The sequence below is a fragment of the Agelaius phoeniceus genome, chromosome 5, assembly GCF_051311805.1.
Source record: "Agelaius phoeniceus isolate bAgePho1 chromosome 5, bAgePho1.hap1, whole genome shotgun sequence".
Taxonomy (NCBI): domain Eukaryota; kingdom Metazoa; phylum Chordata; class Aves; order Passeriformes; family Icteridae; genus Agelaius; species Agelaius phoeniceus.
In genome coordinates this window covers 13,671,890-13,688,945 of record NC_135269.1, presented here as the reverse complement: position 1 = coordinate 13,688,945, position 17,056 = coordinate 13,671,890, and the positions used below count along the sequence as shown (strand labels likewise).

Here is a 17,056-nt window from a genome sequence, read left to right as displayed (position 1 = left end):
TTCTCAGTAATACCAGCAGAAATACAAGTCTGGATAATTTGTAAAAAGACAGATTCTAATGACACCAGTTGTGTTCCCTGTTACCTTGGACAGAAAAGCAGAACAAAATGAAGCAGAACAAAAATTAGGCTGTTGTCCAGAGCTCAGTCATTTTTTGATTACTAGTCAGAATAATACACACCTAAGAAAATTACTTTGCTCTCCAGAAAAAGAAGGTAGGAGATCTTTTTAAGGATATAATCCAGATAATTTTTTTCTTTTGCAGCTCTTTAGCACCTATAGCAGTTTGTTATCTCTCCCACTCTAAGATATACTATACATGTTTTCATTTTTCTTGGAATTGCTGTCTGATTGATCCACTTTGAGGCAATAGAAAAAACAAGGCTGCTTTTTCCCTTTTTTTTTTTCCCTTTTCCTTTACTTTAAACTATTCCAGTACAGAGCATATGTATTGTTTCCTTTGGAACTTCCTGAGAAGTAGTTCAGGACATTTATCATTCTGTGACACTGCTAAACCTGAAACATTCATACTTTCAGTGTGAAATTAGATAATATTCAGATGGTGATTTGAATTTGCTGCTGAACACTCTTACCTGTGATTTTTTTCAGCTGATGGAGATTTCATAGCTCTTTGCCTCTGAGTTAAATACATGAGTAGAAGCAATGAGGATGGGTGCAGACTGTCAGTAAAACAGGAGTAGGGAAAACAAGGAAAAAAAATGTGAATCCACCAGATTCTTAACTCAGTTTTCATTCTACCATTAAAAGCAATGTTGACCTAACAAGCTGTATTTTATTTTATTTTATTTTATTTTATTTTATTTTATTTTATTTTATTTTATTTTATTTTATATAAAAATAATAGCCTATTCTAGATTGGGACTTTGGGGTCCACCATGTGAATGCTGCCTTGCAGTGCTCTGCTGTTCTCCCTGCTGCTTCCAGCCTTCACTCTTGTCCCTGTGGGGGAAACTGAAAAAACCTAACATTTATTTAAAAGCAGTGTAAATACCCACCTATGTGGCATTTGAGGGACCCTCAAGTGACAGCAGGAGCCCTGAAACCACTATGAAGGGAACAGAAGTGGCAGCCAGGGGAAAAGGAAGGGGAGGGATGGGGTAAAAGATGAGATGGAGGGAGAATGCAGTCCAAGTAGACACTGGAGAAAAAGATGCAGCTCTCCTAGGAAACAAGAAGCAGATGAAAACAGGGAAACAAAGGAGCAAGGAACACTGGTTTTCCTGCCTGATGTACTTTACTAAAACCAGGACCACATCTCATGTTTGCAAAGATTAGTCCAGACCCTCCTGTTCCCATAGCATCCCTGGTCACTGCTTTAACACATTCAGCTTGCTCAGGTATCTGATTTCTGAGTCCTTTGTGTTGGACAGTGATAAGCTGATCAGCTTTAAGGACTAAACAGTGTTATATGCCTCACATTATTATCCTAGTGTGAATAATCACATTTTACAACTCAAACCCATCCCATTTAGGCACAAAAACCCCCACTAATGTGATTGAGTGTGTTCCAAGAAAGGGCAGGAAAGGATACCACCTCAATCAAATAATTTTACTGTTCAGAAAATGACTGTTCCAATTATGTTCTGGTCTTAGGATTTTCCTTCATAATACCCAGAGTAGCTGAGCTTCCCCTAACCTGCTGTTATTTGAATCTCTAGCATTTCACAGACATGTTGGTGACTATCTACATCTCTGATCTAATAAAAGCTTAGATACTAACTTGCACCTTTCAGTTTCTAGCCTCTTCTCAGAGCAGAAAAAGTCCATTAGGGTTGGTATTGGCCTGAAGAAAGGTTATTTCAAGAGTTTAAAAAATCTAAATCAATAACAGGAATCCAATACAGAAACTACAGTGTTGATGTGGGAGAGTGAGAATATGGTGACATACCAGGTTTCTCAGGACAATATTCCACATTGCTGGAGTTTTAAGAGATATTGTTCTTCAGGAATAGGTCAGATAGGATGGATAACCTCTGTAAATGAATGCTTTTATTGTAATACATGCATGTTTAACATGCATGTCCTGCATGTTAAACATCGGAGTCATTTGCTGACAGAGTCAGTATCACCATTCATAATCCGTCCTTGTCTTTTAATCCTCACTGCCACCAAGACAACACAAGCCTCACACACATTTAGTCTCTCCTGTAAAAGAAAGCTGCTCACCAAGCAAGTGGGAATTAGGAGTCTCCTAACCATGTTGCTCTATCCTCATTCCTGTGAGTATGCCCTTGGCCACAGGCAAAATTTCTGGTGCAGTGGCCAATGGCCTCTCAATGCTTTTGATGCTGTGGATTGCTTGAAGCTTGCAGTTCTGCTGAAGGCTCTTGGATGTGGTTATTCCTTTTGGATATAAGGAGACCTCTTTCTCTGGAAGACACATTTGTTTTGGTAAATGAACACAAGTTTTGTTACCCCCCTCTGGGGTGTTCTACATGACTGTGCTGGATTGGGCTAGGGGAGGATTAATTTTCTTCACAGTGGCTGGTATGGGGCTGTGTTTTGGATTTGTGCTGAACACAGGGTTGATAATATAGAGATGGTTTTGTTATTGCTGAGCAGGGCTTACACAGAGCCAAGGCCTTTTCTGCTTTTTGTGAGGCTGGTGAGGAAGCTGAGGGTGACTGGGAGGTTGGGAGGAGACACAGCCAGGACAGGTGACCCCAACTGAACAAAGAGATGTTCCAGACCATATGACATCATGCTCAGTATATAAAGGTGGGGGAAAGAAGGAAGAGAGGGGAAGGAGGAAGGAGAAAGAGAAAAAAAAAGGATCACATTTGGAGTGATGGCATTTCTCTTCCCAAGTCACTGTTACATGGGATGGGGCCCTGCTCTCCTGGAGATGGCTGAGTTCCTGCCTGCCCATGGGAAGCAGTGAATTAATTCCTTGTTATTCTTTTGCTTTCTCTATTAGACTGTCTTTAGCCCAGCCCATGAGTTCTCTGCCTTTTATCCTTCCAGATCTCTCCCTGATCCCACTGGGGTGGGTGTGAGTGCGTGGCTGTGTGGGGCTCAGCTGCCAGCTCGGGTGAAACCACAACAATGACTCCAGCTTAGGTCTTAATTTCATCTGATTTTTAAGTGGTTTGTATGCCTAGTCAATACCTTACTATCTGTCCTCAGAGGGCAATAATATTTATTAATTAACTTGAAGATGCTATCAAACAACTTGAGTTTGAAAATACAGAGACAGACCACGCCATTGGCTTTATTGGTGTCAGGCAACAGAGCAGTATTTTGGCAAACATCGCAGCAAATAAGCAGAAATAAGTGCACAAGAAGAAAAATAAGGAGGCTACAGGGTTATTTTCTAGTTGCCAGTAACAATCCTGACATTCTGTAGCCTAATTCTCACTTTTCAGTTTATGCTCTTGACTTAGAAAGCATTTGTGATATTTAGAGCTCATGAACAATACTTACCTGCACATAATTTAAAAAGATGCAATGAACTTCCTGTTAACCAGCCAGGTCAATACTGAATGCAATACCCTCCTTGCTTGTTGCTCCTCTGAGCACTCTGAGCAGCAGCTTGATGCTGCCTGTTGCACAGACTCCTTTGCATGCAAGTACAGAAATTAGATATGTCTCACCTTGTCCGTAGTGGTGGCTGGTTGTAAATAAGTCACCATCACCCAGGTGCCAGCACAGTCCCTCATGGATGAGGCTCTCCTAGAGCCACTGAAGCTCTCTGCAGAAACCAATGCATGGCACCCAGAGAGCCTTACACAACTCTGATCCACACTGAATCACAGATGCTGAGCTGGAAGGAACCCACAGGGATCATTGGGTCCAGCTAGGGAGTGTCACTGGGGAAGCGCCTTTGGCGTGCACAGACACCACAGAGTCTTGCAGAGATGAGGATTTGTCTTTAAGAGACCACTATCAGCCAAAGGCTGGCATTGGCTTTACCTGTACACACAGGTAAATCCCACTGATACCAGCTGGAGATCCTCAGTATTTATGCAGCTTCTAAAGTGAGGCCACTTCTGGAGATGTTTTGACCTGGAATCACATTTTAGAGATCTGGTTTTGAAAGGTGGGAAGCAAGTGAACTCACTTTTATCCAGGCAAGACTGTAGTGGAAACAGAGGGATGTGCTGCACTCACAATTACATATTTGCAGCAACACACCACTGTGTGTGGCAGTAGGATGGCTTTTAGACTTTCTGGACCTCAGGTGCTTTTTGCTCCTAAACCCATTAAAAGCCTATTTACTGAAGCAGCCCATGAGGCAAACATCAGACACACAGAAACAACAACTGAAGTGAGAGAGACCCTCTGAACTCTATGAAATATTTACAAACAGCTTCAGGAGCCCTGGGATGAAGTGAAGTACTTTCAAGCAGAGAGAGAAAACCTAATGGATATAAAAATCCTTTTTTAGCTCTTGGTGAGATTTGTTTTCAAAGACCTAGCTATGATATGAGGAAATGTATTAGCTCATCCAGTCTGCCTCCTCCTGCTCCAGGAGAGAAGTAGTCTCAGTGCTATATTTTATAACACTTGGCTCAGCCCAGCTCTGCCTGACTCAGACAACATAAACCAAACCCTCTTCTTGGGAATCTTCTCAGTTTTTCTAAGTATTTCACTTTGTGGAATTTTCCCCAGTATTCCACCCAGAACAATTCAACACAGTATGCATAAAGACACTTTGATGTCATGATCATCATGCTGTTGACTTCATATTTATCCCCTTAGACAACCCTAAATAACTTCCCAGCCAGTGTGGTGGTGATGTCCCTCTAACATCTGTCTAGAGTTATGCTCCTCCCCATTTGAACACATTATTGCTGTGCTCTGCTGTGACTGAGCCTTCACAAGAAATTCTTTCAGATGTTTTCCTGTCTGTTCCTTCCTCCTTGTACTCAAGACACTATTACTACTATTATTAATATTATTATTATTATTATTATTATTACTACTACTACTACTACTACTACTACTACTACTACTATTACTATTATTACACTTGAGGAAAAGGACAAGGAAAAGAAAGAAGTGAAAAGACAAAAGCACCTTTTTCATGCTACCCCAGCTGTACAGGCACAGAAAGATCCATTTGAGATACCTGGCCTTCACACATAATTCAAGTTTTACCTCTAGGATTTATGATAAGGGTATTGTTCTAATTTCTGCTTTCTCTTACTTGCCTCGTGCTTAAGTTTTTATTAGAACCTTTGAATTTTCCATTGTTGTTTGGACAGTTTAGAGAAATGATGCTGCACCTACAGGAGGTTAACCAGGAAGAGTTTCTGCTCTTACACAACTCAGTATCAAGATGATGAACAGAAAATGTCTCCTTGAAGGATTTTCTTTTCAGAATCTACTGCCAAAGGACTGTAGAAGAAGTTCCACACCCAGTTACAGAGGAGAACTGAATTTAAGGAAATTGATCTGAGATCCCCATAGCATTTCTTTTCCTTGCATATTATCCTTTCTGCTTTAAAAGAAGGAACACAAAACACAGTCATTCCCTCATCAAAACAGCCTTTCAAATTTGTGAATCTTTTCAAAAACATAAAATCATAAAACATTAAATTTGTAAATCTTTTCAGTCTTTGTTGATTGTTTTTTTTTAAATTATCCTAAAATAGCCTTCAAACACAAAGTAGTCGAGGAAGAAGTACACAGATACTTCAAATTTTCAAAAGTATTTATAGTTTAAGAAATAACTGTGATTTTCTTTTTACTTTCTGACCAAACCAAGATTTTTTTCAGCATTTGACATTTTAAACATCTAAAGTAGAACAGCAAAGTAACATAGCACACCTTATCTTATGTGTTAAAAATGTCCTCAGCTGTTGCATAGAACCATGTCTCTGAACCAACAGAGCTCCAAGTGCAACCCAGGAGCCAGACTAAGCTGCCCATGGCAGGGTTCTCCTGGGGTAAACTCCCAGCCTGGAAGCAGCTTAACCTCATGACGCTGTTCACCAAGTGATCATTATTCTAATTTTACTCTTGGGGAAGCAAAGGCAAGCAAGACAAAGCATTTATCTAAAACCTTAGAGAAATTCAGGTGCATTTCACCCTGAGCTGTGCAAACCCAGCATGCTGTTTTAATAAGTAGAACAGACTCTTTCCACATTAGGAGAAACTTTGTTCAAGTTTTTACTTTTCTGAGCAGAGCACAGATATTTCAACACACTGCCAGAAAGCAAGACTGAGGATTTTTTTTTTCTTTCCACCATTACAAAGTACAGTCACATGCAAGTGAGCTTCTGCCTGTCTGCAGGGTTTGCAATAGTAAGAGGTTCTGGCAATAGCTGCACTCCCTATAGGATATATACAGCAACTGGGTCAGCCTGTTTACAAAATAGCTTGTGATTATCACAGCAGTGCTCAGCAGCTATGAATACATCATACCAGAGTCTAATTAAAGACAGGCATAGCTACAGCACTGCAAAATAAAGAAACAGGGGCACTTAATGAAGCTGCCCAGGATTGGGAAGAGGTTAGTTTTTACTCTCAGTTGGCCCCTTGGAGGTCAGCTAACCAGGTTTATTTCGATCAAGAATTAAAACAGACTTCTTGTGAAGGCAGTCAGTTCATTTTCTCAGGAAAAGAGTGAATTTTGTAACAAGACACATCAGTTTCAATGGTGAAAAAAATCATTTTAAGGGGAAAACTGAAAATAAAGATCTAGTTGAACTTGGTAATTTGTACATAAAATGTATGTACATAAAACACCATTATACCAATAGTTGTATAAAACATAAATGTTCCTATCCTTACCCTTCAGAATGTGGCCAGAACTCTCCTTCCTCCCCTAAGTATTCCTACTGCATTATACCTGCTGTGATGCTTCAGGATTGACTCCCAGTCTGTCTAGTCCCTGTGATTCATGAAATGCAGTCTTCTTCAGGCCATGCCCATTACTAAATGACAGAGCACGGGTTAGAAGGGAGGTAGGAAACTGCTTATTTCTATCCCAGCTATGGAAAGAAGGCTGTATTTTCTGGAACAAAATAGTTATGCTAATGCTCCCAGCAAGCAATGGATTATACTAACACTAGGATATGCTCCAATACTGGCTGAGTCATCATTATTTTAGGCTGAAGACTTAGGGGAAGGGAAACAACCATTTTTGAAAAGACCAAATTCTAGCAAAATAGTATTACAGAAGAAAAATCATGAAAAAGTAGGCAGAGCAACCTCTCTTGTAGTTATACTTTTTCAGAAAGCGGTTGTTCTTTATTTTCCTCCATCCATTTGCTTTTGTAAATGCTGCACAAAAAAGGTGAAAATCAATGATTCAGTCCATTTGTCTCACATCTCCTACTTCACAGGCACTTCTATCAGTTCCATCATGTTGCACAAGTATTTTATATATTGCTATAAGTTACTCATAACCAAGTTTAAGGCCATTCATACTTCCTTTACAGACCCACAATTCCCTTTTTGATGCACACACACTTTTTGGTCCCTTGCATGTTTACATTGTGAAAGCTTTAAGAGTTTTGCAGCACCAGAAGAGATGGTTTTGATTTTTCATCTGAAATAGCAGGGAAAACATTTTTATTTATCTTAGATTTAATTTTAGAAGGCATCAAGAGCTGCGCAGAGCTGCTGCAGTAGCTCTGCGGAAGAGGTTCAGAATGGATCCTTCTTTTCACTCCTCACACTCCTAACCAGAAAGTGTCAGGCAGCAGCAATTTTTCTACTTGGGTAATTCTCTTTCCTGCCCAGAATGTGAGTCCATGGTGCCTTCTTCCCAAAGGTGAGTTCAAGGGAGGCAGATCCTTCCCCTCAGCTGCATGCTCATGTCCCAGGAACCACAAACTTCCTGGTGGGCCACGACAGGCTCCAGGTACTTCAGTACCAGACAGGTCACAACCCACAGACAACACATGCAACACAAAAATGGCTTCAGCACATTACAGTTGAGCAAAAGTTCCAAGTTACTAATAGAATTTTAAGTTAGAATAAGAAACTTACCACTGCAGTACAGAGCAGTGCATATAAAATATTAACTTCTACAGCATCTGTTTGACTGTGGTGAGAACTCAGGTGCTTCTCCCACAACACTGCAGATTTCCTAAAATCAGCTCCTCTTAGAACTTAGAAAAGCAGGTAACATGAAGTAAGGACACTGAACAAGAACCATGCAGCTCACCAGAAACACCTTTTAACACTATCAGTACCTCTTTAATTAATAACCTTGGTGAGGTGAGCTGTTGAGCTGTTACAAATTTATGTAGATCCACCAATGATTAATATTAGCAACCAAAGGAGCCTAGTGATAAAACCCCTAATGAATGCTAATAAAAATGTTCATTATCTTAGGTAGTGCTTCATACACGTCTTCCAAGCAATCAGAATAAGTTTACCATAAAAAATATTTAAAATTGAATTACTGCATATAATAGTTCCAATATTATATGGATTTAGTTAATATTTCAGCCTCTTCTGTTGTAGCATCTAAAAGTTTAGGGTACAATGAGAGTGCTATGGGCAGGCAGTGGTTTGGGAAGTATTGTCCAGTGAAAAGCACAGAACAACAGGGTGCAACGGCAACTTAAAAAACTTAAAAACTTCTAAAAACCTTGAAAAAATAGCACTAGAGTTACCTGAAATGAAACTAATTATAACAGGTAAAGGCAAGATTGACAAGCAGCTGCAGCAGCAGTAATCCTCGGTTTTTTGTGGCCACACATAAAACAGTGTTGATATTAATACAAGTAAAACAGACAATGAAAAGCAAACAATTTCCAGATCAAGAAAAACTGAAACAGCTACAGGTGGTTTCAAGAAAAACACTGAGCACTTTTTCTTTTATTACTATGCTGCAATATACAGTATATCTGAAGTATAGAAATTCAAAACCAGTAAAACTTCAAAGAGCCAAGTGCATTCCCAGGGTGGAGTCCACAATTTCACAGCGTGTTTCCTGTGCCCCACACACAGCCCACATGCCAAGCCTTCTCCAGCCATTCCCCAGCATTTCCAGAGCAGTCAGTTACACTGTTCAAGCAGCACTATTTCTTCTTGAGAGCTCTCTTTCCTTCCCCCTTCTTTGGTTTTTCCTTCCCACGGAGCTTTTTCAATCGCCTCATCTCCTCCTTGAAGTCCTGATGCTCATCCCTAGGTGAGGAAGAAGGAATAAAGTTTACTCTTTTTCTTGGGATCCAGAGATACCAATAGTTCTTTGAACTATATGCTAATTAAAAAAAAAACCAACCAAACAAACATCAAAACTTTTTAAACCATGAAGTCCATACTGAAGCTTGCTGCAATGTTACTGCTGGCAGTATCACTGACAGATTTCCTCTGATACTTTCAGAACTAACAGGGTTGTCCTTTTCAGCAACAAAGGATGTGTGCAAATGTGTATTATTTCAATTGCATTTTTTGATTCCCTTTGCTTAAATGAGCAGTAAAATGCAAAAATCAGCAAGAGACAAGAGTAAGATTTTCCCCCTTGTTATCCAGCCCAGCAGTGCAGTCAGAGCACACTGTGTTCCTGTGTTCAGGTCATTAGCTCCTAGGGAAACAGGGCCATGCTGAGCAGTAATTACAGCACATGGCACTGCTCTCAGGTGACTTCAGGAATGAGTTATGAAGATGGCATCAGAACTGGGAGAATCTTAATAAGAGAGTAAAATAGGAAGGAGGATGAAGGGGCTGGCAGGGATAATCAATTCTCAGTCACTTTCTAATAAATTCTATTAATCTGTCCCTGTATTTTTTTAGTGCAAAGTGATTTTCAAAAGTCATAACTGCATTCTATGTGGCCTAAGATTGCTGCACTGCTATTTTTAAGCACAACTTCTCTAAATAGAAACAAAAAGCTTGTGATTTATTACCGGCCCCATCAGTCTATGATTCTTCATTACACTTTTTTTTTTCTTCTACCAACTCTCTGTATACAGCTAGAGAAGGAACTTAATAGGGGAAGGAGAAGAGTAAAGAACATTAGCATCACATTGAGGCTTTCTGTGTAAACAGCCAGTCTAGGAAGTGTTGGCACACCTACCTAAAGCAAGAGCATCCAGGATGCAATCCTTGATGGTTAGTATTGTCATACTAGCAACAAGTAATCTGTTTTGACTATACAAGGTTTGCAGCCTCACTTTTAAAGATTTTTTAGAGCTACCTGATTGAAGTGAAATAACTGCATTTGACTCCTGCTGACATTCTTCAGCAGTACAATTCTCTCTGATACAGACTGTGTGAGTTAATTTAGAAATTAGACAACTGGTTTGGATGAAGTGGGAATTAACAAGACTATTTAAATCTCATTTGAATTTAACTTAATTTATTTTGAAGAATAAAAAGGCCCTCTGGCCTAACAGAGACTTTCTGTCTCTTCTAAATTTCACTTATTAGCGGTTGAATGAGAGAAATATATGGTAAGTCTGGTGTTAACGTCACCTCTTTGTATCACATTCGCCATATTCAGAACTACAGATGCATCTCTTGTCTATCAGAAAGGTTTCTTTTCTCCCCCACAAAGCAAAAGCAGGAATCATTTCTTAGGTAAATGCTTGCACAACTAAACCTCCAGTCTTTCTCATGAAAGGTTCCAATTATGATAAAAGTTAGAGAGCAGTCACTTTTGTTCTCCTTGCCCTAAGTGCCAACAATCAAGTGCCTACTTCCATATGCACCATATTCAGAAGGGAACACTTCCCTTGGGGAAAACTGTCGCTGTGTCCTCTTTGTGACTGTCCGGTCACTGCCCAGCCAGCCCCAACATGTTTTTATTGCCTTTGTTCCCTTTCTGTCATGATTTGATCTATGTATCCCCATTCTCCCCAGGTCACTGCCCGGCCAGCCCCAATGTGTTTTTATTGCCTTTGTTCCCTTTCTGTCATGATTTGATCTGTGTACCCCCATCCTCCCCAAACAGCTTGTCCCAAATTGCTTCCCTCTTCCCCCATGTCAATCCTCTAATTTCTGCTGATTCATTCCCCAATCTCCTCCCTGGACCCCTGTCAATGACTTGGCCTCCCATACCCTCTTTCTAGAACCTTCCAGCAGGGGCATCAAGTGATTGGTCGGAGGTTGGGGCCCTCCCTCAAAATTTTCCCCAATTCATTCCCCCCCCCCCCCATGTCCATCTCCCTGGTTTCCACACCCCAAGTTCTCCCCACTGGTTGTTCTGTGAATCCCTCCCTTGTTTCCACCCCCCTGACAACAACTGGAACGAGACTCCCACCCACCCCCTTCCCATCTCCAAGCTGCTCCCACCCTCCAAGCACCTGTAGAGCCCAAAGTAGCGGAGTTTCTTCATGAGGGCGTAGTAGGTGTTGTGAGGGGGGTACCAGTTGTGCACCTCGTCCCTCTTGGCCAGGGGCTGCTCGCTGAACAGCTTCACCACCTTCATGGATTTGGAGTCCGTGGGCCTGACCACGTCGCCGAATATCTGGGCACTGAGGCGGGCCATGCGCAGGGCGTAGCTGGAAACGTTGGACATCTCCCCAGGAGCAGTGGGCACACACAGACTGATGGACCTTCCTGCAAAGGCAAACAGCTACAGCTCTTCACCCAGCTCAGAGCAGAACCTGCTACCCCAGCATTAGGGCAAACAAAGGAATGTGTCACATACTGAGCACTCATCTGACATAACACATTCCTTGCATAAAAATCAGTCTAATACTTCAGCATGCAATCCTGCTGATAAAGAACATCTACATGAATTCATGCCACAGACATGTTTTATGAAAAATCCTTTCCTTAGGATTTTTTTCTCCTGAGAAGCTGAGAGGCCTCAGGAACAAATGTAGACAATGATTATCTGCTGCTGTGGAATGCAACAGGTGCATCTGTGATTGGTCTCATGTGGTTTTTTCTGATTAATGGCCAATCACAGTCCAGCTGTCCGGACTGTCTCAGTCAGTCACAAGCCTTTGTTAACATTCTTTTGCTATTCTTAGCTAGCCTTCTGATGAAATCCTTTTTTCTATTCTTTTAGTAGAGTTTTAATATAATATATATAATGAAATAATAAATCAAGCCTTCTGAAACATGGAGTCAACATTCTCATCTCTTCCCTCATCCTAAGACCCCTGCGAACACCACCACAAATTCAGGGACAATTCCCAGCCTACAGACAGCAATACCAACTATAGAAGTGCACTGCACCACAATTTACCATGGCTAGCATGGTTTATTAGCAGAACTCAGCTTGCTCAAGACAACCCTTAAACCCCATCCACTGGAACAATTACAGTGTGAGCTCTGCCAAAAATTGCACCCGTGTGATACCACTGACTGCTGCACAAGCACAGGGTAAGGCACCACTTGAACATACAGAGAAAATGACCTGGGAAGTTTTTCCTCATGGAAGTTTCTCACCCTATTTAAAACATTGTTATAATCCATGGAACAATGGACTATAAACAAATCATGTTTTTCTATATGAATCACACAGATCTTTCCCATGTCAATTCCCTTCTCTTGATCATCTCCATCAGCTTTTTCTCCATTCTCTTTTCAGTCTCTCATGATACCTATTCTTTTTAAGAGGAAACAGTAGTTTTCCCATGCCAGATTCTTTTTTCCAAGAAAATCAATCAGCAGCTTCCCACTCTCTTTTAGTCATCTCTCACCTAAAAACTTCTGCAACAAAAATGCCCCAAAGACAAAACCATAGTTAATTAGGCCACCAGACAACATCCACTCTGCTAAAGTAGCATGAGAAGGGTTTTCTCTCAGCTTTTCTGACCCTCCCCATTTTAAGTCTTCTTTACTCTTTCTTCACAGAATGGTTGTAGTAGACAAGAATAGGAATCCCATAATCCTGTATCTGAAGTAGTATCTTGTCTGTACTTGGCCTTTTTGAATGACTGATAACATAAGTCTTCAGACAAATTCAAGAGCATGACACTGAGGTTAAAGTTTAAAAATTTTGTTTTAAAAAGTATTGCATAGCTGATTGCAGAATGAGCATAACAAATTAAAGATCATGGATAAGAGCAATCATCAGGACAGTGCTAAGCCCACTTCAGTATGATTACACAGAGCCTGTTGTTTAATAACACAAATTTGGAGTATTCATAACCTCACATACATATATCTGCTCATTGGAGGACCTGCTTTGATTTACTCCTGTTAGCAGAGCACTCTAAAGGAAGCAGGAAAAAAATCAAGCATGAAAATAATACAAGTAATTTTGAGACAAGAGAATAATGGTGAAAGTAACAAAAGGGAAGGCAAAGCATCAGAGACCTCGAGCCTAGTGTGAGAACACAGAAACTCTTAAATGATTGCAGGGCAGCACTTCAACATGAGCATCTATTACAGGGGGAAATAATCACTAAATTTTGCTAAAACATCTCTTTCAGAACAGCCAGCTCTAATTCCTGCATTCAGAGACAAAGAAACAAGTTTCCCCCCAAACTCTTCATCACAGGACTCCAAAAGTCTGTCTTTATCACCAGACTCAAACATACAACTTGCTTAATCTCTGCTTACTGCAGCTTTAAAATGAAAATACCTTTAGCTCCTGGACAATGCAAACCTGTGGTGTGAGGAACCTGATTTCACTCCTGACTCGCTAAAGAATTGTGACAGCCCAAGCTGAGGCTGGAGACCTCCATTAATGCTTGCCCGACTAAGAACGCTTGGGAGTGAAGCAAAGCAAATGCTGCAGACTCCCAAAGCTATCCAAAGCCTGTTCTAGGGTGATTCTGTGAGATGTTACATCTGTGAGACGAAAGAATACTTTCGTTATGGTCACTTCCAGCAATGACATCTCCAGAATCGCCCACTCGGAGCTGGCACACCTAAAGCAAACCCAGCGCTCCGTGCTGCCTCTCCACTGCTCCCTGCTCCCGCCCTGGGCTGGCTCATTCTTTATACCCGATCCACCCGCTTGATTCGGAGCGCTCTCTTCTCACTGGGAACATGCCAGGAGAGCGCTCACTCCCCCAGGAGCACGGGGGGAAGACCAGGCCGCCACGGAGCTCAACCAGCGGCGGGCGCGGCTCCGCCTCAGGCCGGGCCGGCCCCGCTTCCCTGAGGCACGGGAGCGCCGGGACGCGGCCAAGAGCTGCGGCTCCCGGGGACACGGCCCCGCCCGGCAGCCCGGAGCCCGGCACCTCCGTTCGGCCCCGTTCGGCCCCGCTCACCCCGCGCTGGGCCGCGGCCGGAGGAGCGGCGGCGCTGCCGGAGCGGAGGTGGCGCACACGGGTGACGCGAGGGGCGGGACGGGCGGCCCAGGGAGGGACCTTCCTCTTCTTCCTCCTCCTCCTCCTCCTCCTCCTCCTCCTCCTCCTCTCCCTCTGCTGTTCGTCCCCCTTCTCCGCCCTCCTTGGAGCTCGTCGGGTGCTGTCCCCGCGGTCATGGAGCCGCGGAATCACAGAATATCCTGAGCTGGAAGTGACCCTCAAGGATCACACCACGAGAGGCCCACACCCTCTTGCGCCAAGAGCAAAACCTTTTCGTTGTGACTCCTTTTCTTTCATTTGTTTCCCTCCCTATTGTAAGCAGCTTTGCAGTTATATGCATAAATCTAATAAGGAAATGAGAAAAGTGGTTATCCTCGTGAAAAATGCGTATTTTACGATTGGCTTTTCGCAAATATTAAAATGAATATTATACGTGTTGTGTTAGAAAGTAATGCTGTATTAATTCTCTTAAGTAGTGTGTTAAATATAGTTTTGGGTTATAAAAAATGTTAAAATAGAAACTATGCTATGTAGGATAGTTTTTTTTAAAGAAAGGACTCGCAGCAAGATAGCAGCCACAGGACACCTAAATCTTTCAGAGAAAAAGAATTTATTGCTCTCTTATCAGAAGAAATTAACTTCTTCCCACCTCGAAGGCACTGTCAGGATTCAGAGGAAGAAGCTGACACTGACCGGACAGAATCCTGTGTTTGAATGGAATTTATGCATCATGTATGAGGTGTATGAATATGCAACAGGCTGTTGTTTTTAAGGGTTAATCCTCTGTTAACGTGGGTCCTTTTTCGGGCTCGTGCTGCCCAGAAAAAGGTACCCAGATGTCCATAACTCTTTGTCTCTATTGTCTCATATTGTCCTAATTCAAATTGTCTAAATTATTATTACTCTAATTGTATTTTAAATTTTTTAAATTATTTAAATTTTAAAAACAAGTGATTGGCGTTTTTCACATCCTCATTAAAAGGATGACAAGTCTACATAGAGCCTTTTTCTTTGGTTTTGCCAGGGAAGGGTGGTGTGAGATGTCCACACTGACATGTCCAGTCAGCAGCCTCACTCCATGAGAACATGTGCTCAGGTTAATAAAACCAAGCTGGCTTTACTCTTGGGAGAAGGCATGAGTTTACATGAAGAGCTGGAAGGCAGGTGTCTTCACTCTTGACCAGGCTGCAAACTGGGATTAATGTCAAAATTTAGTTTTACTGAAAAGCGATGAAAGGGAGAGTTCGGGAGCCACAAATGTTTGTCATTCACTGTGTTTCCAAACCACTTTGAGAGATTGTGTCTCTACTCCAAATTCAGGGCTCCTGTGCTCCTTGCCAGTCCTTACTCTCATTACTTCCATCCTGCTGCTTGTTTTCAAAGATAGTTATTCAGCTGCATAAATATATCTCCCTTGGCAAATTCACCTGTGCAATCTCAGTCTTTCAGTACCGGTGATCCTCTTGGTCTCTTGCTGCTGGTGAAGGTGGTGAGCTGGTCACTCACCTTTGTGCCCCAAACCTGGGGTGGGATGTGTGCCCAGGGGAGCCCCTGAGGTCTGGGGATGGGCAGCTGACCCTGCCACGCTTCCCCTGGCACCTCTCTGGCCACTGCCAATCCCACTGGAGATGAGCTTTCCCAGTGCTTGATTTATGCTAATTTTTAATCAGTGCCAGGAGGTGCTAAATCAGACTCTCTGCAAACATCTGAGTAAATGACAATTATGTGATTGCATTTATATGCCAAACGTGTAATGCCATCGAAGGAGCAAATTGGGTTTGTCTGGCTTGCCCTGTTTTCTAGAAGAGCATATTCTGCCAAGCATTGAATAAATAGTTATTCTGTCATCCTTTCTTAATTAATTTTCTGTCACCTTTTCCATGCTTGTCACAGGCAGAGCAGCCTCATGGCCTGGGCAAGCCAGTCCTCTTTCTTGTCCTTTTTGAATATTGGCATGATCCTCTAATTTCCTTTATATTCCTGATCTAGTGGAAGGTGTCCCTGCCCATGGCAGGGAGGGGTTGGAACTAGATGATATTTAAGGTACCTTCTAACCCAAGCCTTTGTATGATTCTGTGATTATTAAGAATTAACATTCATGGAATTTCTTTAGCCAGTTATTCAAACACTGTCATATGAAAGTTCTGTAGATATTCTAATTTTAAAATGTTTGCTCTAGTAGATCTTGCCAACCATTTTCATTACTGACTAATGGATGGAAAAGTACTTATTTTTTCTTTTTTTTTTCCCTGCAAGATAAGAAAAGTGTCTTTTCCTTAATATTTCTAAGGAGGAAATAGAGTTTTTTAGCATTTCTGCCACTTCTGTGCTATTTTACCATCTCTAGACATACACATCAGCATTATTGCTCCCCTCAATTTACTGTTTGTAGTCACACCACTTATGCTTTTTCTGTAGTCTTCATTTTTTGTATTAACAGAACATTTTTTCCTATATTTTTGCCTTTCTACGTTGTTCTATACCATGCTTTTAACTTCTGAGTGTTTCCTTCACCCTACTGCTGAAGGACAAAGTTGTCCTTCAGCCAAAATTGGCCATTTTGTTAATTAAGCAATCATGACTTTATGGAGTAAGATCATAAGTATTCTCATTTACATGTCTATCTCTATTTTTGAATCGCAATTTTCTCGTCATTTCTCCCATCTTGATGGAGAAGGTCTCTCTGAAGCATCTGTGTGTGTGTGAGGGAAGAAGGAGAGACAATTTCCCTCACTGGGACTGTCCTTTTTATAACAACTGTCCTTGCTATAATCAAATTATGATTGCTGGCTCCTAAACAAACACCCCTTTTTGTTCCATGATTAAGTTGTTTAAACATTGAGTAAAAAATACCCCTTCCATGCAGACTGGCTTAATGTCTGTCACAGAAAAGAAGTTTTTGCAAGGTGTAATGAGGC

At 41.6% G+C, this 17,056-nt stretch overlaps 1 protein-coding gene across 2 annotated transcripts; it reads right to left on the bottom strand.

Annotated features, from left to right (window-relative positions):
• Nucleotides 1-8,766: 8,766 nt before the first annotated feature.
• Nucleotides 8,767-14,229, bottom strand: MRPS33 (mitochondrial ribosomal protein S33). 2 transcript variants are annotated; one of them, XM_054632297.2, is made up of 3 exons: nucleotides 14,100-14,229; nucleotides 11,229-11,484; nucleotides 8,767-9,108 (listed from the first exon to the last, which is right to left on the bottom strand). In XM_054632297.2, exons 2-3 carry the CDS (start codon nucleotides 11,441-11,443, stop codon nucleotides 9,003-9,005), a joined length of 321 nt encoding a protein of 106 aa, XP_054488272.1. In that variant the 5' UTR covers nucleotides 11,444-11,484; nucleotides 14,100-14,229; the 3' UTR covers nucleotides 8,767-9,002. The 2 variants fall into 2 exon arrangements, with proteins under 2 accessions (XP_054488272.1, XP_054488273.1); XM_054632298.2 differs by having other exon boundaries at nucleotides 14,070-14,194.
• Nucleotides 14,230-17,056: the final 2,827 nt, after the last annotated feature.